The 25,226-nt window shown below is 40.9% G+C and overlaps 4 protein-coding genes across 7 annotated transcripts in view; 1 reads left to right on the top strand and 3 right to left on the bottom strand.

The window, feature by feature from the left end:
- The first annotated feature begins 1,562 nt into the window (after window positions 1–1,562).
- On the top strand, window positions 1,563–19,066 carry chrm5a (cholinergic receptor, muscarinic 5a). Of its 2 annotated transcripts, none has more exons than XM_074609683.1 (2): window positions 1,563–1,674; window positions 16,003–19,066. In XM_074609683.1, the coding sequence occupies exon 2, from the start codon at window positions 16,073–16,075 to the stop codon at window positions 17,642–17,644; it is 1,572 nt and encodes a 523-aa protein (XP_074465784.1). In that variant the 5' UTR covers window positions 1,563–1,674; window positions 16,003–16,072; the 3' UTR covers window positions 17,645–19,066. The 2 variants fall into 2 exon arrangements, with proteins under 2 accessions (XP_074465784.1, XP_074465783.1); XM_074609682.1 differs by lacking the exon at window positions 1,563–1,674 and adding an exon at window positions 7,912–8,594.
- Window positions 4,263–5,943, bottom strand: LOC141783256 (uncharacterized). The gene is made up of 3 exons (XM_074660445.1): window positions 5,744–5,943; window positions 4,600–5,391; window positions 4,263–4,500 (listed from the first exon to the last, which is right to left on the bottom strand). Exons 1-3 carry the CDS (start codon window positions 5,771–5,773, stop codon window positions 4,381–4,383), a joined length of 942 nt encoding a protein of 313 aa, XP_074516546.1. The 5' UTR covers window positions 5,774–5,943; the 3' UTR covers window positions 4,263–4,380.
- On the bottom strand, window positions 18,533–21,794 carry LOC141751984 (fibrinogen-like protein 1-like protein). Of its 2 annotated transcripts, none has more exons than XM_074609688.1 (3): window positions 21,615–21,794; window positions 21,359–21,509; window positions 18,533–19,829 (listed from the first exon to the last, which is right to left on the bottom strand). In XM_074609688.1, exons 2-3 carry the CDS (start codon window positions 21,501–21,503, stop codon window positions 19,135–19,137), a joined length of 840 nt encoding a protein of 279 aa, XP_074465789.1. In that variant the 5' UTR covers window positions 21,504–21,509; window positions 21,615–21,794; the 3' UTR covers window positions 18,533–19,134. The 2 variants fall into 2 exon arrangements, with proteins under 2 accessions (XP_074465789.1, XP_074465790.1); XM_074609689.1 differs by having other exon boundaries at window positions 21,359–21,504.
- Window positions 21,795–22,123: 329 nt separating this feature from the next.
- LOC141751983 (KATNB1-like protein 1) overlaps window positions 22,124–25,226 on the bottom strand; it is a 45,252-nt gene continuing 42,149 nt past the window's right edge. For both annotated transcript variants that reach the window (XM_074609687.1, XM_074609686.1), the window contains exons 2-10: window positions 24,174–24,277; window positions 24,054–24,091; window positions 23,694–23,970; window positions 23,475–23,590; window positions 23,341–23,391; window positions 23,166–23,255; window positions 22,914–23,015; window positions 22,674–22,767; window positions 22,124–22,568 (exon numbers count right to left, since the gene is read on the bottom strand). In XM_074609687.1, the coding sequence (XP_074465788.1) occupies window positions 22,536–22,568; window positions 22,674–22,767; window positions 22,914–23,015; window positions 23,166–23,255; window positions 23,341–23,391; window positions 23,475–23,590; window positions 23,694–23,970; window positions 24,054–24,091; window positions 24,174–24,272 (900 nt within the window). In that variant the 5' untranslated portion in view covers window positions 24,273–24,277 and the 3' untranslated portion in view covers window positions 22,124–22,535. The remainder of the gene's footprint in view (window positions 22,569–22,673; window positions 22,768–22,913; window positions 23,016–23,165; window positions 23,256–23,340; window positions 23,392–23,474; window positions 23,591–23,693; window positions 23,971–24,053; window positions 24,092–24,173; window positions 24,278–25,226) is intronic.

Genomic DNA, 25,226 nt, shown 5'->3' with positions numbered 1-25,226 from the left:
GTGTATGATGTGTGATGATTTGCTGATTTTGACAGGAATAAATAATCACACCATCATGGGCTGTGATCTAAAGCTTTAACATAATGGCTTACAGAGGGAGCACATATGTTGGTCTTTCAGTTTGCGTTTAGTCTGTTTCCTGTTTTATTTTGAAAGTTACTCTCCCCATGTGTCATGTTTTGTTTTACTTCCTGCCATTGTCTTTTTCCCGCTTGTTTTACAACACACCTGAGTTTAATTAGTTCCTTTTGTATTTAGTGTTTTTCTGTTTCAGTGTCAGATCGTCTGCCTGAGTAGCTTGTTTCTACGTTCCAGCCTCGCTCCTCAGTGTTTAGCATCCTAGTTTTTTTAATCGTCTCCTGTTACCTGCCATTTTTTTATGGACCACCAGCTGTGAGTTATTTTCTTCTTTAAATCATTGAACTAAACCCGCTGCCTCCTCATCTGCTCATCCTCGTTTGGTTCCATTAGTCCTGAATCGTGACAGCTTGTTCCTTACCTAACACACACTCTCACACAGGTGCACAGGCGCTCACACGTGCACAGGTCAGCCTGGGTCTCATCCAGACAAGGTCATTGTTGTTGACGCAGGAGTGTCTGAAGAGTCGGTGTTGGATGTCCTCAAAAGGAGTGCAAACCACAGGCCCACAATAACAGATCAGTCAGAGCCGCCTATACACCTAATCTCCTGTGTCAAGGCAACATTAAAGTTGCATTGTAGAGAGGGAGAGCTCATGTGCCACCCAGCTCCGGCTGATTGGTACATAGAGAAGGTGTACAAAGCTGCTGGTTCGCTCATTCACTGTTTGTTAGTGACATGGATACTGTTTCTTGATTCTAATTTCAGTAGGCACTTATGTATTAATGACCCTAAACATAGTTCTGATCAAATATTAGATAACTTTCTATCATCAAAAGGATTTGAACAAGGTATTTGTGCAGCATTTTATCATCTAAGAAACAAGTATTTTATACCCAGGGATTAAAGCAAGCACCACAGTAGAGGGATTTGTAAATCCACTGAAACAGTACAATGTATTGGCAAATCATTATGTCAGAAAGGAGTTGTTGCTTGGGGCCAAAGGGAGACAGGACAAATAGAAAAAGCAGACACGTCTCCAGATAAACATTTGTTGCACATCAAAGCCTCGATGAGAGTCAGTCGATTCTTTCAGCCAGCGTGGAGAGACGCGTTCGCCGGGGATCAACTAGATTAGAGGAGGCTCCAAAGTGAGCTATTGATTTGTTCAGGTTATTCTGCTGGAACTTTATTGTTTATAGTGATGGAAGCTAATCACTAAATTAGCAAATCAAGACAAAATAAGTTCAGTATTTAACTAAATTAAGCTCATTTACCAAGTGTCAGTTCAGGAACAGCCCAATCACTTTCAGAGGGGGAAAAAAAGATCAGAATCGCACCATGTAGAGGCTGATCTTTTTTTTTTTGCCAGCATATGGGTGCACAATTGGGTCAGGAGATAAACAAGCCCCTGTGGACTGTAGACAGATGCAATCCATCTCTGGCTGCGTTGATGTCCTCCCCCATCTTGTCTCTCTCACAGGCATGCAGTGATCACACAGTGACCTGTGGAAAAGCAGCCGTGCCTTCAGGATGCAGATGAGCAGAAAGGAGTGATGGCAGTGCTTCCCTGACATCTGCTATCATTACAGAAGGTGAATATTGTTTTCCAAAGAGGATGAGGTGAGGATGATGCAAATCAAAAAGATATATCTGCATGAAAAAGCACTTTTAGGTTATTGGAAAACCATTATTTTTTAGGGCTTTAATGTTAAAGGTCATATGCTTCATTTCAGTTAATTAATGGGAAAGTTAATAATGCATAAGCTTGACATTAGTTCTAATAGACTTTTGTGATTTAATCAATAAGACACATCCTGCAAATATAATCAATATGAATGAGCTTGTAAGGCAATGGCACATTGGTGTGCGCACCTGCGCTTTTGTGTCAGTGTTAATGCGTTAATATCGCATAAAACATACGACTATGCTCTCAACTTTGTGTCGGTCAGCGATTTAACAGTAATGATGAGCCAGGTGTCTGTCCTTTGGCCGGCTGCCTGGAAATGGCATTAGATTAGACTGTCAGCCGGGGTGGAGTGGCGGACGAGGGGGAATATACGGTGCTTTGTCGAACAGACGTGGCAGGATTTTCATGAAACACATCAATCATGTCATTGGCATATAGCTCTGACCTAGTCGGGAAATCATTTCAGCGTCGGAGCTGCATTATGACAAATGTCAATATGAAGTATAGGAGGGAGTCGTCTATCTATAGTACGCTAACCAGCTTCCTCTGCAGCTCTTTAGTCCGCGTGTGTCAACCCAGAGGTCTTTTCAACACGTTGGACTTTCTTATTATCATTGCATGGCTACCAACTTTTATCTCTCATTACTTCTCTATATTGTGTCTTTTATTGTGAAACAATTTGTGACATCTGATCCAGAAAGGTGTTAAAAAAAATACATTTTACCTATTTTTTAAAATGTGCTTATTGTATTCCAGATAGCTTGCAAGGAAATACATTTTATTTTGATAAATTAGACCAATGCTTTTAGGCTTGTGACCCTTCAAAGTAAACCAATAGTTTTTAGAGGCCTGAAAATGTGAATGATCCAGTGTTTCACAAGACAAAAAGCACAAATTAGAGAAAAATCTAACTAAAAAAACTAAACAATGTTGTCTTATTTGCCAGCTTGTTAATCATCTCATGATCGGGTTGGGAACCACTTTATAGAGTGCTGCAGGAATGAGTCTTAAAACCAGGGAATGAGTTAGCATTTTAGCGCTTCCAGTTCCGTTGTCTGGAAGTCAATGGGTTGTTTGAAAGCATTTTACTTCTGGTGATTGCATTCACACTTCAAAAATCATAAAAGTGGAGATTATCCAACAACAGAAAAAAAACTTGTATGTATCATAAACGTTTATTTGCCACACGTTACCCGTCCAAGCTACCGTTGAATGAAAAATGTTCATCACAAATGTAAATCAACTTTACCTTTATTTTAAGGCAAAATAAAACTATTAAATATTTTAATGTTAAATATATGTGTATATTTTCTTCTTGACTGATCCTCAACGTCACTCGCCATCATTCCTTATTATTTAATCCAACGGTTAATTATATAAACCGTCTGCCTCGCAGTCCTCCATTGGACGGTCTGAATAGTATGTTAGTATGTGATTTCGAACACGGCCCATGTTAACATTGCTGACGTTTAGCAGTTGGCGCATATCATGGTCGCTGTCTTAGTTTAGTTTGTTAGCATTTGGTAGATGTCAGGATGTTTCACAGTATATGTAAAAAGTTTGACCAGATGCTACATAGATCAGCAAATAGGATTAATCATCTGGGGACCGTGATTGTCTTTGTGAAAAGACTGTAAGATGGTGTACCATAACTTTAGGATTTAATCTTATCTAATAGTGTGGTTTTCTTAGCTCAAAATGTTATCCTTTGGTTAATCTTAAAAAGAACTTTTAAAACCCATTGACTCCCCAGATAGATATTGATGAAATTCACATCCAATAAATAACACTATTTTTAGGGATAATTAATGTTTCCCCAGCTTTATCTGTAAACTCTGAGGTCCGTTTGAGTGTCATTTTAGATATAAAGAGAATAGCTTCTGTATTTCCAATACCTTCATTAGACACTAGTAAAGCACAATCAAACAGAGGCTGACTCTAAATCATTAATATACAGTAAAAAGATAAGTCGACCCAAAACACCACTGTGGAACTTCAAATTCAATAGTTAAATGTCCCGTTTACATCACCAACAATATATCTACCAAGGAAAATTGAAAGATGATAAATCTGCAGTGAGAATATTTTAAAAAACCCTGCTCTCCCAAAAAAACGTCACTACACTCCCTTCAGCAGAAGAAGAAAATATACAGGTAACAATCTCTGGATCTTCAGTCTGCAGTGTAGTTCCACACACTGATAAACCAGAGACTGAATTATATTGAATAATTACCAAAATAAGTTGGTATCAAATTAGTGGTAAGTGAGTAATACATATTATTTTTTTTATTTTTTTTTATCTCTGACAGTGTTACGATTAATGATGAGAAATTTAAAACCATATAACGTTAATAAAACCTTTTTAACTGGGAGAAAATGGAAGAAACCTCAGGAAGGTCAACAGAGGTGAGATCACATTGGAGCCTGAGCCACACGACCTCCTCTCCACTATGTAACCCCGACAGTGTCACACAGATAGGAGACAAACATACATTAGTTTAATATTTATGAATTTAATGAATGAATTTAAAAAGTAAAAATGAAAGTAGGAAGAATTGTAGAGAGGAAGGGGTAGAGGAAGTTGAGTTGGGGGTAAGAAGGGAGATGGGCTTTAGGGTGAAGGAGTACGGCTGGGTTCGTGGAGGGAAGTTGTCTGTCCTGAGGAGGTCAAACAGCAGACAAACTGACCCCATCTCCAGAAGCGCTTCTTTCTTTTGTTTTTTATGAGCTCCTGAAAAGAGAAAGACAACATATTCAATTTTATCTCCAGAGGTCTGAAGTCATCTGAAATACGTTGTTTGAATCAAAACGATGAGCTGAGGCATCGTACCTGAGGGTGGTTGTTCTCCTCCATGAGGTTCTGGATGTCCTCCTTCTTGTCTGCCTCCTCATCCTTCCAGATCTTCTCCTTGACCAGCAGCATCTCCTCCAGCTCTGTCTTTTCTTGTTTGTGCTGCTGGTCGCTCTCACAGAGCACGAACAGCTCATTTTTAGCTTGTTCTTGTTTTTCCGGGAGCTCCTTCTGGTGGCTCTCTCCTTGCTCTGTGAGCTCTTTACGGTGGTTCTCCTTTGTGTCAGCCAGCTGCTTTAGGAGGTTCTCCTCCAGAGCGTCGCACCTCAGCTGGCTCCTTTTCAGAGCAGACCAAGCGGCGTTCAGCTTTTCCTTTTCCCTGGTGTGGAGCTCTTCCAGCTGGCTGACTTTAGTCTGCAACATCTCCAAGTTCTTGACCTTGCCGGCCTTCTTCAACTGACCGGCAGAGGCTCTCACCCTCTCGATTTCCTTCTTTTGAGCGTGGAGGCTCTGTTTAAGAGAGATGATCTCCTCATCGACTCTCTTTTTCAACTCCTCCTGAGCCTCGACACGCTCATCATTGAGCTTATCCAGAGCAGAGAGACGGCGGCGAAGAGAGTCAATGACTTCTACTTTCTGTCCGATCTCTTCCTCGGCCTTGTTGAGTTTTTTCTTCAAGGCAACTTTGGTGAAGTCAAAGCGTCTCTCCAGAGCAGAGTGATGGCGGTGAAGAGAGTCGATGTCATCTCCCCTCTGCTCAATCTTCCTGTTGGCCTCCTTGAGCTCGGCCTTCAACTTCTTATTCTCTTTTTCAGTGATGTACAACTTCCTCTGTAAAGTGGCAAGTATAGGGAAATGTGTTCTTAATTGACAGTGACACCAAAAGGAAAATTGTTAATGATACTGAGATAACATATTTACATACAAGTCTGAAGTGAAACCCTACTTTAACCATTAAATAAATCATTTATTTATTGTATTATAATACTTTATATCTGAGATATTTATCCAGTCAGCCATTCAGTTATTCATGTATCCACCTGATAGAAGGTGAGAAATAACTTTACTCTCATTATTGATTTAATTAAAGCAACATGAACACATCTAAAAACAAAAGCAGGCTTGTCTATAAATGCAGTGATGGATAAAATGTGTCAAGTGTCTCCTGGTTTGAACATCTTACCTTGTTGGCTCTGCACTGTCGTTTAGCCATGGTGGTTGACGATATGGAAAAATGTTCCAACACGTGAGAGAAATGCAAGATATTGCGGTTTTGCTGTAATATCTGACAGATAATTCGCTGTGAAGACAGACAAATGTTTCTCCGTTCAGTAAGTGCAGTTCAACTGTCGATCAGTGAGAAGTGAGTGACTTAGTTCTGGAAGAATCTGCTCTTATAGACAGTTCACGTTCTAGAACATGTAGAGGTCATCAAGGCAACCAACATTCTCCATTCTACTCTAGAACAGGGATAGAAAGTAACACACACACAGCAGCATACTTCTATCTCTGTGAGGACACTCATTGACATAATGCATTCCCTAGCCCCTTACCCTAAACTTAACCATCACAACCCTTACCTAAACCTAATTCTAACCTGAACCTTAAAACTAAGTCTGAACCCTCAAACAGGCCTTTTGAAGGTCTGTCCAAAGGTGAAGACCGGCCAAAATGTCCTCATTTTACAAAAATGTCCTCACTCTGGAGGTCTAAAACTCAAATTGGTCCTCACAAAGATAGCTGTACAAGTGTACACATACAACACACAAACGCACACTATTTTCTCTATTTTCTGAATTTATGAATTGTACCTTGTTCTTTGTCTTTATAATTTCATTATTGATGCTTTGTCAATATTGTCTTTGTGACATTCATGCCAATAAAGCATTGTTTTGAATTGTTAAGTATATTTACTCAAGAACTGTACATACATTTTTTTGACTCGACTTGTAGATCATTTTAATATTTCCATTTTATACTTCTCCTCCTCCACATTTTGGAGGCAAATGTTGTATTTCTACTCCAGTACATTTATTGACAGCTGTGGTTGTTAGTTACTTAGGAAATATATGTTGTGTTTTAAAAAAAATATAACACGTTGTTAAAGATTAAACCAGTGGTTCCCAACCTTTTTGGCTTGTGGCGCCTTAAAAAATATTTGAAAAAAAGTCTAGATGGGGTCATGTTTCAGATGTCTTTACGTACATAAAGAAGTGGAAACATCAAAAATAAGAGACTATTTTTTGCACTTGGTTGAGGTGAAAAAGTTGGTGTATCAATAAAAGATAAATGGGGATACTGTAACCGTCCTCATATTAATACATGAATATAACAGAAATGCCATGTTTCCATCACATTTTCTACATGGTTTTCCATCAAGCCGTCAATTGTGCAAGCAGCTTATTACGACCCATATAGGAGGCGGGTTTCTTGTATACAAACATTACTGGGTACGTGCGCATTCAGGGGGCAAAACCACTTTGGCAGCAATAATCCAAAACTCAAAAGAAGAATCCCATAAGCTAACTTCCAGGTTGGCCTACAAAAATACGTCATCCCTGCAGCAATCTATTAGACTAATATAATATAATATAATAATATATCAGGCTTACTGTATATCCAGAGTTTAGAAATTGAGAGTAATTTGTAATTCTCTGCAGTGATTGAGTAGCAGATCAAGAGCCAACTTTGTCCCGTTGACCTTGTGAATATGACCCCGTATCATAAATGAAATGAGGGGAAAATAGCTACAGTAGGCTATATAGTATAATACAAAGTAATATATTGGCAACAACTGGATTTATTAGTGTATCTCTCTGGTGATTTGATGGGAGCTCATGGGACAGATCAGCAACCATCATCTGGATTAAAAACCTAAGGACTTTACGCCAATCCAGGACAGTCGCCCAATGCCAAGCGAATAATTCCCCAATCAGCACAATGACACGCATGCTGTATACACACGTGCGCGCACACACAAACACAAATGTCCCAATGAAAAAAACAAAAAAAAACATCTGTCACTTCAGTAGTCTGCTTATCTGGCCCAGCCATGTCAGCGCGCTCCCATGGGAGCACACAAAGGCAGCAGTGGTGTTTTTATGCTCTGGAGATGAGTTTGCTGATACCCACAGCGCTATTCAAACACTCTTCTTGCTTTTTTTCCGAGAAACACACTCACACAAAAGACATGCCGTTGGACGTAATTAATGGTTTGAAACAGGATTTGGCTCTGACTAAACACCACCACCTCCACACACACACTCCCTCCCGCCCCCACACCTTCCAAAACGAAACCCTAGAAGTCACCCAGCCACCTCCTTTTCTCCCCCCCCCTCCTCTCCTTCCTCCCTCTCACACTCTGTGGTCTGCATGCTCACTGTCCCGAAACATGATGAACCATTCAGCCCTATGGGAATTTCTCCTCCCAGCCAGCTAACGTCAGCTACATCTGTGTCTGTCAGCCAGAGTGTATGCAGCAGCGGCAGCGGCAGCAGCAGCAGTGTGGCAGTAGTGAGAAGCAGCCTCTCAGTGACATTCTGCTTCAACTTGACTAAGAGGCAGCTCATCCAGATCAGCTCACACTGGGAGGAAAAGTTCTTCTTTCTTTGGCTCCTGAGCAGATTCTACTAATTTACGAATGACTGAGGAAGGATGCTCTGCAACTTGAGGATACTTTTCTCATCTGGACGCCCGGTGGCTGTGCTGGATGGCCGAGGGGGAACGTGATGCTCTTGAGCAGGGGTGACCGAAGCCTCCTGGTGTCCACCCTCCTCCTCTACTCTTCTTTCCCCTCTGCCTCCGTGCTCACACTTCTCCCTCGGACCTCTCTGGCATGCCAGGGTCAAGTCAGCAGGATTTTCCCCATCCACCTCAATCATCCCTCCAACCGTGTTGTGATCCCGTTCCTCAGCGCCACACTTGACCCGAAGGCTTCCCAGGCAAAACAAAGGGATTAACCATGAACTTTGCTCTCACCAGGAGACACACTCTGCCCTTAAACAGAAGACCGTGAGATCTGATGAAAGTCAACTGTGAGTATATGTTCATCTTTTTTTTTTCTCCTTTCCCCTTTTCACATCAGTGACTTGTTTCACAGTCTCAGGAGAATCATGAGTGATTGAATATGCACTTTTTGATTAATGCACAAAGGCGTGACCTGGATTTAAGGGGAAACAGCGTCATGTGTGCACAAGTGCATGTCTGAGAGATCTCGGCATGTATTTTTAATGTAGCCTTTTACCGTAATGAAAGCAACAGAGGACGAGCTGCCGGAAAGATGTGTGTGAGTCTCTTTTTCTGGAGGACTTAGTGTATAGAAAAGTGCCATACGTTAGATTGGATACGTATCTATTTAGTCACATATCGGGTACATTTTGAAGCCTACTAGTTATTTCTGAATACCTTGAGGAAATGTGTATTTGTGTATGTATATAAGTCTGTAAATATCCTGCCTCCACCATCTATTTTATAACACATCCATCCTCCACATATTTCTATTTATCCTCTCTTGTCAGTACAATTTTATAGCACAATCCTATTTGTCTCCTATATCTCCTTTTAGACTTCTTTGAAATATGTGAACATTTTAAAAATGGTATCCTCATTTCAACTGCATAGTTCTTTTTTTTTTGTTTCTATTTTTATTTACAATCAATATTTTTCTTCAAAAGCTAAAGCTCAAGGCTCTCACCTCTTTTCCCCTTCCTCGCTTTGATTAAGTGGAAATGACAAAACACGGAAGGATTAAGCAGTGAAGCGTGATTTTAACGAGTCCATCCAGTCCCCACAGATCTTGGGAGGTGCTGCAAGAAATGTACAAAGGCGCTGGAAGAAGTCACCGTAAAAGAAGTAATGGTTTGGTGGGTTAGGAATGACTAGATTGTAAACCACTAGACTTGACTGTTTTTGTACAGCAATTTCTTTTGTTAAATTGTCGGTAGGGGTTTGGGAGTTGTCCAGCAGGGATATATTAAGGCATCAGATCGTTTTCTTTCATTTCATATATAGTATGCCAACGAGCTTGGTTTGAAGTATATTAACAAACTGAGATAGCTTAATGTCCATACGTTATTGAGCTTATGAGTGTACCTTCAACTGAGCATAACTTCCACCATTAACTGAAATTAATGTTTGAACAGCATGGAGGTTATTCAAACCATTGCCTTTTTGTTTTCGCAGACAAATGTGACATCAGCATAGAGAATATTGGGCGTGTTACGAGTTGGGAAAGATCATCAGACAACACAGAGGCTCAAACAGTCATATTTAGAAAACTCCTCACACAAGAACACAAATGAGTTTATAGCCAGATCATTATCCAAATGATGGGGCATTAATGAATTGTTGTTGTCGCTCATAAAAAAGAACTCCTCGAGGCATTAAGCTTAATCGTTTTATGCCTTTCAGCAGCTGCCGAAACTGCTGGGGTGTCCATAAGGGGATCATAATATTCATCTAATGATCATCACTTCTCGTTGAGAGATGTTATTCATACTTGTAAACTCACAGGAGAGAACACATTTAGGTATAGAGTAAACATGCTTACTTTTATTTGCCACCAACGCTGACACGCTGATAAATATTTCAGGTTGCATGTCACAAAGCCAGATCTTACATGCGAACATTTATAATCCTCTTTTCGTTCTCCTCCATTGCCTGATACACAGGATGATTCAAGCATTTCTTATGTCCTCATCCAGAACGCCACATATGCAGGAATCTTAACCATGGGTCAGTGGGCTGACTACAGGATGCACGAACTATTGGGCCAAAACGCTCTGGGCTGATTTACATATCATACATACTCACCACGCAGACACACATGGTGTCCTTTGCTTTGCCTCGCCTCTCTTTTGCTCTCCTCTTCTTTTGGTCTCTCATCTTCTTTCCCTTTCTTCCACAAATGCCACACACACACACACACACACACACACACACACACACACACGCACACATACACACACTATGCTGTTGCGTTTCTGCTGTGCTGCAACCAAATGAGAGTGTAGAAAAAGGTCATGTATGACTGGGAGGTGTGGTGGGGGCCAGTGTATGGAGCCACTGCACAGGATGGCCAGGTGCCAGACAACCTGCAGGAAGCCACCCTTCAACATGTCCGCCTCTGCACTCAGTACGGAGGCTCAGGACAGATTTTGCGCTACCTAGTCCGTCCTCACTCACAGACTGGGTTCTGTTAATCACTGGGTCAATGTCCATTACTTATGCATAGCTATCACAATATTTCAGGAGGCAGTCTAATACTCTTAGGATGTATATATAATGAGGACGTTTTCAAGGCCAGAGTGAGAGCAAGACACCTATTTGGCACTGATTCATAGTAATGAAATATTTTTATTCTCATACACTGTATAAATAAGTCACAATATAAGCGGTATGCTACCAGAAATTCTGCAGCATGTGTTCGTTTTTCAAACCCACTTTTTGTCTGACCAGACCGCGTCACACAGCTCTTTCCCACCATTTGATACCAAACTGCATCCATAAAAGATCCAGAAAGAGGCCACAACATACCGTATCTACTATTTATAGTGGCGCAGAGTCCATGTTTACCCCACATTCGGAGTTCTGAGTGTACCATTAAGGCGCTTCCTGCTTCGATTTAGAAGCTATTAGCAAGCTTGACTTGCTCTACCTGTTGAGGTCAAGAGGGAGAACAAGTCTATTCTGTGTGCGTAGGCGTGTGTTTGTGTGTTTGTGTGTTTGTGTGTTTGCGTGTGTGCGTGTTTTTGCGCGTGTGCGTGTGTTCGCGCGTGTGTGTGACATCAGTGAGTCAGGAATATTCCTTGTTTCTCAAATACCTTCCTATCATCACCTCTTGAACCCTGGGTCTCTGGCTCAGGCCACTGCTCGAAAATGACAGGCCCCAAATTAATAGAGACTATCTCTGCAACTACAAGATCTATTAGAATAATATTGGTATCATAATAAGGGTAGCACTTGGGAAATTTCTGCAGAGGTATACGTATCAGTATATATGTTACTGGGTTTATGTAAATGAAGATGGAACACAGCATAAATGATAGATTTAATTTAAAACTGTACACTCCCTTTGGAATGGAGAATGGTTGAAATTTTCTCGGGTAACTGTAAAACTCATTTAATTTCATTTACATGTCATTAAGTATTAACTCCATCTAAATACACTTGTTTTGAAAAATCAATCAATCAGACCTCTATACATTTACCCGTTCAAACCAGCTCTTGCCTGTATTAAAGGCCAGTGCCTTTAGGATGAGTGCAGTACCACGATCCATCCACCAGATGGAGACAGAGACGTGTTTTCACATGGAGGGTTCAGGATAGGCTGTTCGATGCTGGAGGAAGGCAGAGTGTAAATGCTCCGCCATTCCATGCAAATAAATACAGATGGCTGGAATAGACTCAAACGTGATACATAGACATCAGAGTAGCCATTAGCAGCGTTGATATGCCCTCGAACACAACTTTTGATCACAAAACAGCAAAGGTAAGACATCATTTATAGCTATGGCTTTATAAAGTGAAGTCAATTTGTTTTCTATTCTTTGCCTGCTATAGTTCAATGAGTATTAGTCGAGTGATAAGACTTGTAAGACTGTTGGAATCTGTGGCGTCTCAGCTTTCATAGACACACCGTTTATGCGGGTAGCAAAATCGCTAGCACCACATGCGTGCATGCACTGTTAGCAAAATGTTTCGGAAGCGCTGGTTTAGTGTGTTAGTGTGCTAGCTATTTGGTAAAAAACACAAAGAATATGGCTGACACCTGAAATGTTTTTCCCTGTTGAGAAGAAAACAACCACACAACGAGTCACGTTAGTAGCTACTTCCTCTTGAGGTCGATGCTTAACCTGCCAACATGTTGATGTTTACCATTTTAACTATTTTACTTTAGTGTGTTAGCATGCTAACATTTGCTAACTAGCACTTAACACAGTATAGCTGAAGCTGATGGGAATGTCATTAGTTTGCAGGTATTTGGTTATAAACTGAAGTATTTGACAAATTAAAACTTTGACCTGATAATTGCACTAGATGACCAGTCAGGGGTCAATACCAAAGTCATTACAATCCATTCTTAGGGGTACATGAACATTGTACCAAATTGAATGCCAATCCATCCAGTAGTTGTTGAGATATTTCAGACCAAAGTGGTGGACCCTTCAACCAAGGTAGTTAGCAAAGCAAAAAATATTATAAAGGCTTAATTTGACCTCATTCTCCCCATGAGTGGAAAAAGGAAAAAACTTATTTAGATGCACCAACGCACCATTTTACCTCATCAAACAATAAGAATAAAACAAGCTTTTGCATACCAGAAAATAGCAGAGAATTCAATGAGTCATGGCATCTTCCACACTAAAGTGTGTAATGATGTGAGGATTTGAGTGATGTGATATGAAATGCCATTCTTCAACAAGATGAGGAACAATCCAAATCCTGCAGGAGGACCCCCCTCAGTGACTGGAATGTTATTTGTGTGGGCCTCAGGCTGCCGCTGGCACTCCTGCTAACCTGGCACTGTCAAGCGAATGCCAATGAGTGAGGAAGTTATTTCTCAAATATCGGATAGTGATCGCATCCAAAGCATTGCATTGTGGGTTGAATTTATGATACATTTTAGGAGGAGCTCTCCAGTAAAAGAGAGATCTTCTTGGTACATGAGACACAAGAGAGAAGAAAGGAGCAGATGATTCACAATCCGGTTTATTGCTGAATTTGTTTTCACATACAAGGAAATTGCTTTGGTGTATTGGTGCATAGTAATAAACATATTAAGAGAAAATTAAATAAAAGCAAGTACTATAAAAGTCAAGACACATAGATATAGAATGGAATAAAAATACAGTAAAAAACACATACAACAATTACAATATATCTGTTTTAAAATGAAAGCTGAAGAAGTTTAAAAGTAGTAATTTTGTGCAGAAATGTGCAAAATATTGTGTAGGGGATGAGGAAAAGTTCATAGTATGAAGTATAATTGGAATACGTGTTAGTCCAATATGCGCAATGTACATAGATAATGATCCAATACTAATAATGAATACTCATAGGTTAGGCAGTTTGGGCTTGAAAAAAAATAAAGTAACCGTATAAATGTTCATCCAACTTTATCTTCAGCCAACCTTTTTTCATGTCCAATACAACTGTGAAACTGCAGGATGAGGGTGTATAAAGCTGTTTCTCTGCCCACGCGTGTGCTAGCAAACCCACGCCCATTTGCAAGCTCTGGCTGACGGCCCGAAGGTGCAATTGCCACAAACCAAGATTCTCTCTGTGGAGATGATCTTCCCGAAATTTCACTGTTGCTCCACACTGAGAGCCTCGAACATTTTCTGCCTACCTAATGGTGGTTTATGTCACTGCTGTTGTATCTGCGGATTTGAAGGCCATGCATAGGACGCAGATTCTTGGCTGTAACCTGGCACTGAGAGTTCCTTATTTTACGCAGAGCAAGCTGAAAATCCCAATGCCGTAATGCCCAGGTATTTCCTGAGAGAGGAATGAGGGAGTAAGAACTTGTTATCTCAACTGACGGTGTGGAACAGTGTGACGCAGAGACTAACCTCACACTCAATCACTGTACAGTCTGAATGGGCACAAATCTGTGTTTCCTCCACAGAATATAATCATTCGCATATACAAATGTACTCAAACCCAGGGGATTTAATGCTGCTCCAACACAGAAAAACCCTCAAGGCAAGAGCATGACCACATGGCACTGTCATGCATGTGTAGGTCATGAAAGGCAAGGCATCAAGCCATAGGAATTTCCCCTGGGTTTGTTTCGAACTCAGGGGTCCATGTTGGCATGGCTCAGCCACTATTGATCGGTCTGTCCAGCACCCTGGGATAAAATGTGCATGCACACCACCGCTCTAACCTGAGAGTGAAGGGGACAGTGTGTGCTGTGAGTTCCAATATGTGGAGGGAGTTTGCTGCCCTCTATTGGTGCAGGGTGTATAGTTACGTGTGAGTTTTTGTACCAACCTCCTTGATAGTATCTCACACTTCAGAAACAATTCTTAAACATTGTGTGTGACTAGTTGGTGACTAAGTCCAAACCTTATTTAGAAAAGACCAGAAAATATGATTTGATGTACTGAGTTGTATACACATGCTTCTGTGTTTGGCTATGGAGACAGGAATGACCAAATGACCACCAACGGGCACTGCTGACTGAAAATGCCTCTATTTCTAGAGACTAAAGTGCTGCAGATAAGGGAGCGAAATTAAAGGACGAGGGAATTGCACAGGCTCTCACAAAATGTTTGCTTATTTGCTTATTTAAGTGCCATTACTCTTAAAAATGAAGTATACACTGCAGAAATAGGAATTCGATGCACGGCTGATGAATTAGCTGGCAGTGAGTTTGAAATGTAGGCAGTTTTGTATGTTTTACACAGACTGCATCTTTTCTGTATCAATTTCATGGCTGAATGTACAGTATTGGCTCCCTTAGAGTGCACCAAAGTTGTTGTTTTTTTACAATTATATCCAAGTCTCATTTAATGTATTGATTTTCTTCTTACAATATCTCGGGGAAAATGATGTTGTCACATTTGACTGATAGAAAGAACAAATTCCTCATCATTATTTCATTTGTGATTGCTACCATACAATATACTGTTTATGTGATCAGAAGATATAAAGTGTATGGTTGGAAGGTTGGAAATAACTGGTCCTCCCACAGTCCAAAAACATGCAGGTCAGGTGAACTGGACGTTGCCCATAGCTGTAGATGTGATTGCTGGGAAAGGCTCCACTCTCCGATAATTCTGCAGTAATGTTATAAAGGAACATCACAATGTGCTTAATTTTTAGTCAAGAAACCCAAAAGCTGTGAAGCTATAAGCACTAAGGACCAAAATAACCCAAATCACTGTCATCATTTGTTTGTTAGAGGATTTTAGTTTAATCATAAACCAGTATCATCTGCCACGTTGTCATCGAGAAATGGCCATCTTAGTGAACTATAAATTGAGATTGTGTACTATTAATATAACAGCACAGATTTAGAGCAAGGAATAACATTATGTAATGACCTGGATTTTTTTAAATGCGCCACAGATGTTTTCAGAGATTGCCTAAAACACTCCATATGGGTATACTCGCATGATCTAATTGTGTGAGCTGCGTGAAGTACAATAGCTGAATGATGTTTATTCCAGTAGACGCAACCGGCAAATAATAGCAAAAACAATGCCTTCTTCAATGCCAAATTTATATATAGTTCACTAAAGTGAATGTATGGCAAACACAGGTTTGACATTTAGTTTTAAAGAGCAAAAGCTTGAATATTCTAGTATATCCTTAGTGTCAAGCCAAGTGTGACTATGTGATGCTCAACATGCTGAGCTGATGCCATCTAGTGGCTGTGAACAGAACTTTATTTTGGAGGGATAGAGAATAACATTTTCTTTCTTTTCTTACCAGGAGATCGTCCTGAAAATGACAAATCCAAACACTCTTGTCATGGTTGGATGCTAATAAAAACAAGAAGACCATGGAGGGAGAGAACTCCACTGTAAATGCCAGTACGATGGATTTCCACCTGGTCACTCACAGTCTCTGGGAGGTGATCACCATTGCGACAGTGTCGGCCATTGTCAGCCTCATCACCATCGTGGGGAACGTCCTAGTGATGCTCTCCTTTAAGGTCAACAGCCAGCTGAAGACAGTGAATAATTACTACCTGCTGAGTCTAGCAGCTGCTGACCTCATCATAGGTGTTTTCTCCATGAATCTGTATACCTCGTACATACTGATGGGCTACTGGGCCTTAGGGAACATCGCCTGTGACCTGTGGTTGGCGGTGGACTACGTAGCCAGCAACGCCTCTGTCATGAACCTGCTGGTGATCAGTTTTGACAGATATTTCTCCATCACCAGACCTCTGACCTATAGGGCCAAGCGGACTCCCAAACGAGCCGGGATCATGATCGGTATGGCCTGGCTGGTGTCCCTTATTCTGTGGGCCCCACCTATTCTGTGCTGGCAATACTTTGTAGGAAAAAGGACGGTCGGTGAGAGGCAATGCCAGATCCAGTTTTTCTCGGAGCCTGTGATAACCTTTGGGACAGCGATTGCTGCCTTTTATATCCCCGTGTCAGTTATGACAATCCTATACTGTCGAATCTACAAGGAGACGGAGAAGAGGACCAAAGATCTGGCGGAGCTGCAGGGGATTAACTTTCCCGCAGACCCTGGGGTCCCCCAGCCTCAGAAGACCATTATCAGATCCTGTTTTAGCTGTAAATTAAGGTCGGCTTCGCACGACAGGAATCAAGCCTCTTGGTCCTCCTCCAGCAGAAGCAACGCGGCCAAATCAGCGGCCATCACCAACGACGAGTGGTCCAAAGCCGGTCAGCTGACCACGTTCAACAGCTACGCCTCGTCTGAGGAAGAGGACAGGCCCGTGTCTCCGGGGGGTTTCCAGCCCTCCTTCAGGAACCAGGCTTGTGAGACCATCAAGAGCGGAGTGGGCAGCGAGAGCGAGCAGCTCAGCAGCTACGAAGAGGACAGCTTCTTCCAGACGCCGCCCAAAAGCAACTCTCAGAAGAGCGGCAAGTGTGTCTCCTACAAGTTCAAGCCCGTGGCCAAAGACACTCCCGCGGAGCACCACAGCAAGAACGGAGACACCAAAATGGCATCGTCGACGTTCTCCTCGGCCGAGTCCATGAGCGTGCCGTCCACCTCCTCGACGTCTAAGCCAATAGACGCCACCTTGAAGAACCAGATCACCAAGAGGAAGAGGATGGTGCTGATCAAGGAGAGGAAGGCAGCTCAGACTCTCAGCGCCATCTTGCTGGCTTTCATCCTGACATGGACGCCTTATAACATCATGGTGCTCATTTCCACCTTCTGCTCAGACTGCATCCCCCTCTCACTCTGGCACCTGGGCTACTGGCTGTGCTACGTCAACAGCACCGTCAACCCCATGTGCTACGCCCTCTGTAACAAGACTTTCCAAAAGACCTTTCGTATGCTCTTACTTTGCCAGTGGAAGAAGAAAAGGATTGAGGAGAAACTCTACTGGTATGGACAAAACCCCGTGGTCAGCACCAAACTGACATGAACTATTACTTTTTTTAAGATGGTGTATGACGATGGCTGTAAATTATATGTTTGTACTGATAATCTCGGCTTTATGAACTTGAATTCTAAACAGTATCAAAAGTTAAAAAAAAATTATATCAAGGAGCTGGTACAAATTTTAGTGTTGCTCATTAATCAGTAGGTCTGCTATAGTGTATGTTAATTACTGCTCAGACTTTGGAAATGGAAGAACATTATAAAATTGCACCAACATATTCAGTGACACTGTAAATAGATTTTAAAATATTAAAAATACCAGTAATTTCCCCCAAAATTGGTGCTGTTATGCGTCTCAGATTTATATTGTACTGTATTTGTACTCAAGATGCACAGTTTGACATCTGGAGCATGATAAAATTGCTCCGATCTAATAATTTACACTGTATATTGGTTTAAAAGTATTAAAAATGACCAGTATCCTCCCCCAAGTTGATGCTCTTAACACCCAAAATGTCATACCACATGCAGTTTTATCCTGTAGGTATTGTGTTTTGCATTGAGGATGCACATTTTGGACTTGCTATTTTTATTTTAAAGGGCTAATACGTGTCGTCCTGATGTTGGAACCTGCTTGCTAAGTCAAGATTGTAACTTGATGATAACAAAGCCTTTTCACACGTGCCATTGTCATTCGTCAGATGAGTGAATATAGCTTCAGCTTCGATGTTTTCACATTTCACGTTCTGCATTTTCTGTCCCACGGAAAAAATAGAGTGATGGTTCCATAAATTAAACTACAAAAATTAACAAATAACCCCAAACTGAACCCTTCTGGTCACCCCCACAGTCCTTACAACTTATGACAAACTTGCTGAACAATGTCAGTGTTTACAACGGGAACAGTGTGGAGGATTTAAGAGTACACATGTTTATTATAATCTGTTTATTAGTCTTCGTCCTCAGGATATTTTCTTTTTCTTTGAGCATTGAAATACAGTATTTGTTCTGTAGCTTAATCAGTATGTCATCATGTCTTCATCGTGTTTCTGGCAAACTTGTAATGTACTGTGGCAAATAAAAAGCTGTTTGTGAAATGTTCCTTTGTGTAAGCATTGGATGGGAGATGACATGCAAGAAAAAAAAATATATATTTTACATGTGTCATAAGCTATAATGTCATGAAACACTTTCTTGTAACTGTGATAAACCAGCTGCACTTGCAATTTGGGGAGTGATGAGATGCTTCGCTTCGTGTGTTGACATGGTGTTCGATGGAAACAAAGCTAGAGCTAAAAACGTACATTTTTATACTGTGTTCCAAGTTTGTGATTCATTTTCTTGTTCCTTTCAGTATTTTGTGATCATGTCCATGCATTTCTGAATAAAATGTGGTGAATTCAATGTCCAGCTTAATGGCTTTTTGGAGAAAAGTAGCGTTCTGTATTGTTTCTTGCAAAGAAATTCTAAAAAAAAACTAAACCCTTGGCCCTTAGTAGCTGCCAAACCCAGTGTCACACAGAATCCAGATCCTTATAGCTCATCTTTCTTGCAGTCTCCACTTGGAACCAGTTTAACTGTGTCTGAAGGTCTCACCATCATCCATGCATACTTGCACAGTCGCTCCTTGTTGCAGTCCTTCTGCCAATAGATGACGTTCCTGCGATTGAGGTTGGCACCAGCGCAGGCGTCGTACCACCAACCTCCTCCCGGCACCCCCTGAAACTCCAGCTTAGCACAGTTTTGGAAGTAATTGTCATTGTCTCTGTCTTTAGTGGTGAATCTCTGGTTGTCATGCAGGTAGTTCTCCGTGTCCAGGGTCAGAGCGTCTACAGCTGTGCCCTGGAACAACCCCAGCCTCAACCTGTACGCTGACGATTCGCTCTCCACCAGGAAGGGGTCGTACTCCCCTGTTTTGGTGACGGCGTCTCGGTCCACTAGTTTTACTCCCAGTATGTAGCGCCCAGGGCCGCGGGTGAGCTGATGGAGGTATTTGTTCCCGAGCCAGTGATCACCAGTCACAGCCCCGAAGCCTTGCTTGTACTCAGCCCAGGTGCGATCAAAATCCACGCTGCTGTTGACGGTGATGTGCTGCACAACCGTCCAGCCTCCCTCCTGCATGGCACAGTGGGCCACGATGGGGGAGTCACCTGGTTGGATCAGGTACACCCCGTCTCTGGCCTGGCCCGAAGAGGTCATCAGCATTTCATGGCAGTCTCTTGGCAGCACTGTTGGGTAAGTTAACATATCAGTATCATAACTGTGGGGGAGATATGTACAGATTTCTATTGATGCTGCAGTTTATACCATTGATTTTTTTCTTCTGACATGTATGTTTATGTTTCATTATGCAGACATGAAAACATATTTGCTAATATTTACATCGAAATTCAATAATCACAAGTAATCACAACTACAATTCTTTTATCTAAAAGAACCTGAAACTAAGAATCGTTGTGTTTTCGCAAAGAGTATAGCAAAGAGACAAAACAAAAACAGCTGCTGCCGCCATTTTGGTCTGAAAACACTTATTATATTTATATTATTTTATTGTTTATTATTGTTTTACTGGTGTCCGGTAGTCACTTTCAGTCCAAAATGTCGGAAAGCGTAGCTTGGCGCTGATGTTGCAATGGAACGAACAATTGACTTTCACTTCTTGGCAATATACGTTCTTTGGTTTTCGTTAGCTTAGAATGAACCCTTCATATCTACAAAGGGAGCGGGTCCTCTTCACGGAGTCCGCCATGTTGCTCCGCCATGTTTCTACAGTAGCCCAGAACGGACAAACCAAACACTGTCTCTAGAGAGCCTTTCACGTTTTTACGTTACCTGAAGGCCTCCGTAGTTCTCCAACACACTTGTGAAACTGCTGTAACGTGAGCCGCAGAGTGCAAAACCGTGGTACTGCCAGCTGTTGTCTGACTGTCGTTGCTCCTAAAGTAGTGTTATTATGGTAAGGATGGCGTCCGAGCGAGCCGAACGGCGTTACCACGATTTTCCACTCACGTTACCGCAATCTTGGAAAGGGAGGAGTGAGCGGAGGGGTACTCAGTTGGTTGCAAGTTGCAGCCACACCACTAGATGCCACCAAATCCTACACAATGTCCTTTTAAATGAATAGTTAGACATTTTGGGAAATACACTTATTTGCTTTCTTGCCGAGAGTTAGATGTGAAGGACTGAGAGTGGTATCAATCTTCTCATCTATCTTTCGGCAAGAAACCGAATAACTGTATTCCCTAAAATGTCTAACTATTCATTTGCAACCACTCTGTGCACAACTTGAAAATATCCAACTTTAACGTTCCTAATGGTAGTGTCAAAGGCAACACTGTGGTAAACAGCAATGCCAGGAATTAGTCATTACATGATGTCAACACACCACCAACACTGTTTCTCAATGTCTCCCAGATAAACATAATAAACCTTGATCAATTGCGACACTATCACAACTATTATGGTTGAAAGAACTATCATACGAAGATACACAAATCACCTCACGGGACATCATACTGTAACACTTATCAATAATGAGTCACTAAGCAATTTGGGTCTCCTGGCTGGAGTTTGACCCACAGGAGAATCCACACAGATAATCTGAGATAAAGGTAATTTAAAATGTAAAAGCAATCACAGGACAGGACTGTTTCACTCAAAGTACACACTGTACCTCAGTCTGTCTCTGAGATCTGAAGTTATGGGAATTTAAAATCCCCAACAACTGCAAACAAAGTACATTATTGAGTATAAATACCTCTCATTCCCTGGTTGAGGACCACGTTGTGTGCATCTGGGTAAAGGAGATTCAGGTTCTCAGCTTGGAGATGCTCCATGTCGACTCCAGTCACACTAAGCAGCAGCAGGGCCGCCGCTGGCAGCCAGCATCTCACACACTTCATCCTTCACTTCCGTTTTCCGTCAGACCAACAGTGTTCAGTTAATAATACAGTACTGTACGCTTCTTATTGACTGATTAACACCCAACAAATCTGTACTGAAGAAAGTCTTACCTTCAGTGAAGACCCCTGTATGAGGCCACAGTGTAGAGATACGTAGCTCTCTGTAACCCAAATCTTCTCCCTCGCTCCTACAGTATTGGTCTACACTTACTGAATGCAAACAGGGCTGTCGACTGCTGAGAGTTCACTGAATCGCCGGTCCCTTCACACAGCCTTCTCCTGCCCAGTCACAAATGGACTTCAGCCTCAGGTTCACAACACAATGACAGACACCAACTTATCTGTGTCAAGTGAGATAAACCCACGTGTAAATGAGGAGAGAGATATGAGCTATGTGAACCCATATCTCTCTTACTTAAATCACTTCAAGAGTGAATGAGGCTGAAGTCCAGATGATGATCTGGGAGCTGTACTTTAACTTAAGGTGAAGTACAGTGTTGAGTTAAAGCACGTACAGTTTGGAAACATATCAGAGCTGTTTTCTCCCACAGAGGAAGGGGATTACTGTACATCCCTTGTTTTGGTTGTAACAAAAATTAATTTCAATACCAACCACAAACTTTAAAACCGAAAATACAAACTTTATTCATCATCAGTGGTGCAATTAAAGAGAATAGACACACATATCAATGAAACATAATTCTTACATTCATGAAAGCCTTTAAGTTTCTTTGACATAACTGAAACTGCACAATGATAAACTCTTCTCGTTGATAATAATTACAACATCCTACTAAGTCAAATTTGCTACACGATTACATTTATATTGCACATTCTCAGTATTTCAACTGTTGAAGGTCATCCGCCAGCCAATAAATAAATACGTCATGCTCTACAGACATCCCCTCAGGACAGGTACAGTACAAGCTAAAGGACACTTCTCTATGGAAACAACAACATCTCCAATCTAAACATTTTATTCTTTCATTTTTTTGCTACCAGAGAAAGATCTGTTTTGTTTCTTTGTTGCCGTCAGGTTAGTTGAGACAGGAAGGAGTCAATAACCTACAGTAAGGGAGAAAGATGCTGATGTAAGACACTTTTTTGTATAAGAAAATTCAAAGCCAAAAACGACAGTGGTAATGATTTATTCATGCATGCAGCACTGACCTTTGCCAGGTCTCCAGCAGCTCCTGGGACGGATTTCAGTAAAGGTTCCTGATGCCATAACTCCAATAACTGCTGATTAAAGGCCTGGAAATTTCTGTAACAAAGTTAAATAAATACTTTACCACATCGTATTCTGATCTACACATTGGGACAGATATTGAAAATAGTGGCAAACTTTGCATGAATATGTGCAGCATTTATCTGTTTGAAGTATCATACAGCTCACAAAACAACACTTACATATCCATCGGGAGTTTAGTTGATCCATAGCCGCTTGTTCTTAGTTCCCCCCACCAGTGTTTCAAAACTGAATTTATCCACTTTAAACCAACTATAAGATACCTGTGAGAATAAAATACAATCTTAATTTATTTTTATTTTTGTAATTATCCTTCCACCTCGTGTCTGTTATGTGCATAAACAATGTATTTTATTCTGTAATAATTCAATTGCACCAAAAAAACAAAGCCCTACAGCAGCAGGAATACTCACTCTTCGTATGGATTGGTGAGGACTTTCCTAACTAAAGGAAAGAGGTCGACGCAACAGCCAATGGTGACCCTGGGGGAGTTTTCATCCATGCTGCAGAGAAAATTAGATTAAAGCAACATTTTACTCCACTTGTGGGCAGTGTCGCTCAGACTTTTGCAAATTTCAAGTTACTCACCTTTTGCTTATCAGCGGGAGAAAATCAACAACCACACCAATGTCTTGGATTCTGTATAAAGACAGTGAAGTAACAATACTTTTGAAATTCTAACAAAAATACTGCGTGTCACATTTACGAAACAGACTACGTACCTCAGAAAGTAGGTCAACAGCTCTCCAACACTTCTCTTCCACAATGTTAAACATACTTTCAGCCTCAGATTTCTTCCAAAGAGCACATCGGTCATTGTGTTATGATCCCCTGTGAGCTGAAAAACATTGACAGATTGTTTTATTTGCATATTAGTGGCACAGTAATTCATTAAAACAACACAACACAAGAAACAGAAGAGCTGTGATAGTATTTCTGACCTCAGTGACTGTACGATAGTCGGCCTGTTCAGAACCAGTACTACCAGTCTTGTGGTAATTATTGACATTTAGTGGGAACTCCCAAGGGTCCATGCCAGATATCTCCTGTTGCACATCCTGCCGGCTGTTCGTCTCATTCTCCTTGTTTGCAGCATCATAACTCTTCCCAGGCCCGAGCTGCTTCCTGCGAGTCACCGTCAGATGATGGGTCTTCCTCTTACATGACACTACCCGCTTCACTCTGCCCGGGTTGTTGCCAGAGCGACTCACGGGATACCTGGGTGTTCAAACATTTGGTTGAAAACCAAATCACATCATGCATCTAGCTGTAATGTGACCACAAAACGTGCAATGACCTACTTCTTTCTGTTGAACTCCTCATTTTTATTGTAATCCACCTGCATAGAAAAATACATTTTGCACAATTATAACCAGCATACAGAGATACATTTGTGTATTATAATGTGTAACCCAGCTCACCTCTTTTGTGTTTCTCCCATGAGGATAGGTCACTCTGTACTGGGCTGCATCCTGCTGTTCAACACTTTGGTAATCTCCGTCTTCACTGTTAGAGTCCATTAGACCTATAGAAAGAGAAGCCCATTTTTAATCCCTTATAATAAATTGTTAGACTCAGTGGAAAGTAACTAAATACATCTACTCCAGTACTGTACTTAAGTTCAATTTCCAGGTGCTTGTAATTTACTTGAGTATTTCCGTTTGATGCTACTTTATACATCTACTCCACTACAATTTGGAGGCAATTACTGTACTTTATACTTCACTACTTTAGATACTTTGCAGATTCAGATTATTAATACAAAATATAGATTAAGATATATATTATGATGTATTATTATAGGTAGAGGTAAAAAATCATGGCTAAAAGAGAAACAACATTGATCGCACACCTAATACCCCTTTAGACACACTGTATTTTATATTTTTGTGTGTATGTATTTGTGTATGTATTCTTTTCTTTTTTTCTATTTGAACTCTTTGAAAAAAAGCCTCCTGGTGTTGTAAATTAGCGTTTCACTACAAACACTAAACACAGTGCATCTGGTGCAACCTTGTGCATAAATGTTACAATTTTAATGCCACTGTGATGTCCATATCAAATAAAATGAACCAATTAAGCTACTTGGCAGAATATAAAGTAGCTGAAATTAGTGATACTTACACTAATTATAATCCAGTAATTTGATATATATTATTCTGAAATGGGCCATTATGCATAATGAGTACTTTTACTTTTGGTACTTTAAGTATATTTTGATGCTGATATGTATGCACTTTTACTTAAGTAAGATTTTGAATGCATGATTTTCACTTGAAAATATTTTTTACACTGTAGTACTGCTACTTTTACTTAAATAAAAAATCAGAGTACTTCTTCCACCTCTGGTTAGACCTAATCAAATACATACAAGCACACACAGCCAGATATCATTGTGGTCAGGTCAAAACAATAACATAATCAAAATATGGTTTATGTCTCTAAATCCATTATTCATATTGCATTTTGTTATG

This window comes from Sebastes fasciatus, chromosome 15 (assembly GCF_043250625.1).
Source record: "Sebastes fasciatus isolate fSebFas1 chromosome 15, fSebFas1.pri, whole genome shotgun sequence".
Lineage (NCBI taxonomy): Eukaryota > Metazoa > Chordata > Actinopteri > Perciformes > Sebastidae > Sebastes > Sebastes fasciatus.
Note: the sequence above shows the minus strand (reverse complement) of the source record. Positions and strands in the feature narration are given on the sequence as shown.

What these genes read in the sequence shown, in the direction of transcription:
- LOC141783256 (XM_074660445.1), bottom strand. Translation starts at nt 5,773, where the DNA reads ATGGCTAAACGACAGTGCAGAGCCAACAAG. An exon ending in GACAGTGCAGAGCCAACAAG is followed by an intron (nt 5,392 to 5,743) that starts GTAAGATGTTCA and finishes GCCACTTTACAG; the next exon opens with AGGAAGTTGTACATCACTGA. An exon ending in AGGAGAACAACCACCCTCAG is followed by an intron (nt 4,501 to 4,599) that starts GTACGATGCCTC and finishes TTCTCTTTTCAG; the next exon opens with GAGCTCATAAAAAACAAAAG.
- chrm5a (XM_074609683.1), top strand. Translation starts at nt 16,073, where the DNA reads ATGGAGGGAGAGAACTCCACTGTAAATGCCAGTACGATGGATTTCCAC.
- LOC141751984 (XM_074609688.1), bottom strand. Translation starts at nt 21,503, where the DNA reads ATGAAGTGTGTGAGATGCTGGCTGCCAGCGGCGGCCCTGCTGCTGCTT. An exon ending in CCTCAACCAGGGAATGAGAG is followed by an intron (nt 19,830 to 21,358) that starts GTATTTATACTC and finishes CTTACCCAACAG; the next exon opens with TGCTGCCAAGAGACTGCCAT.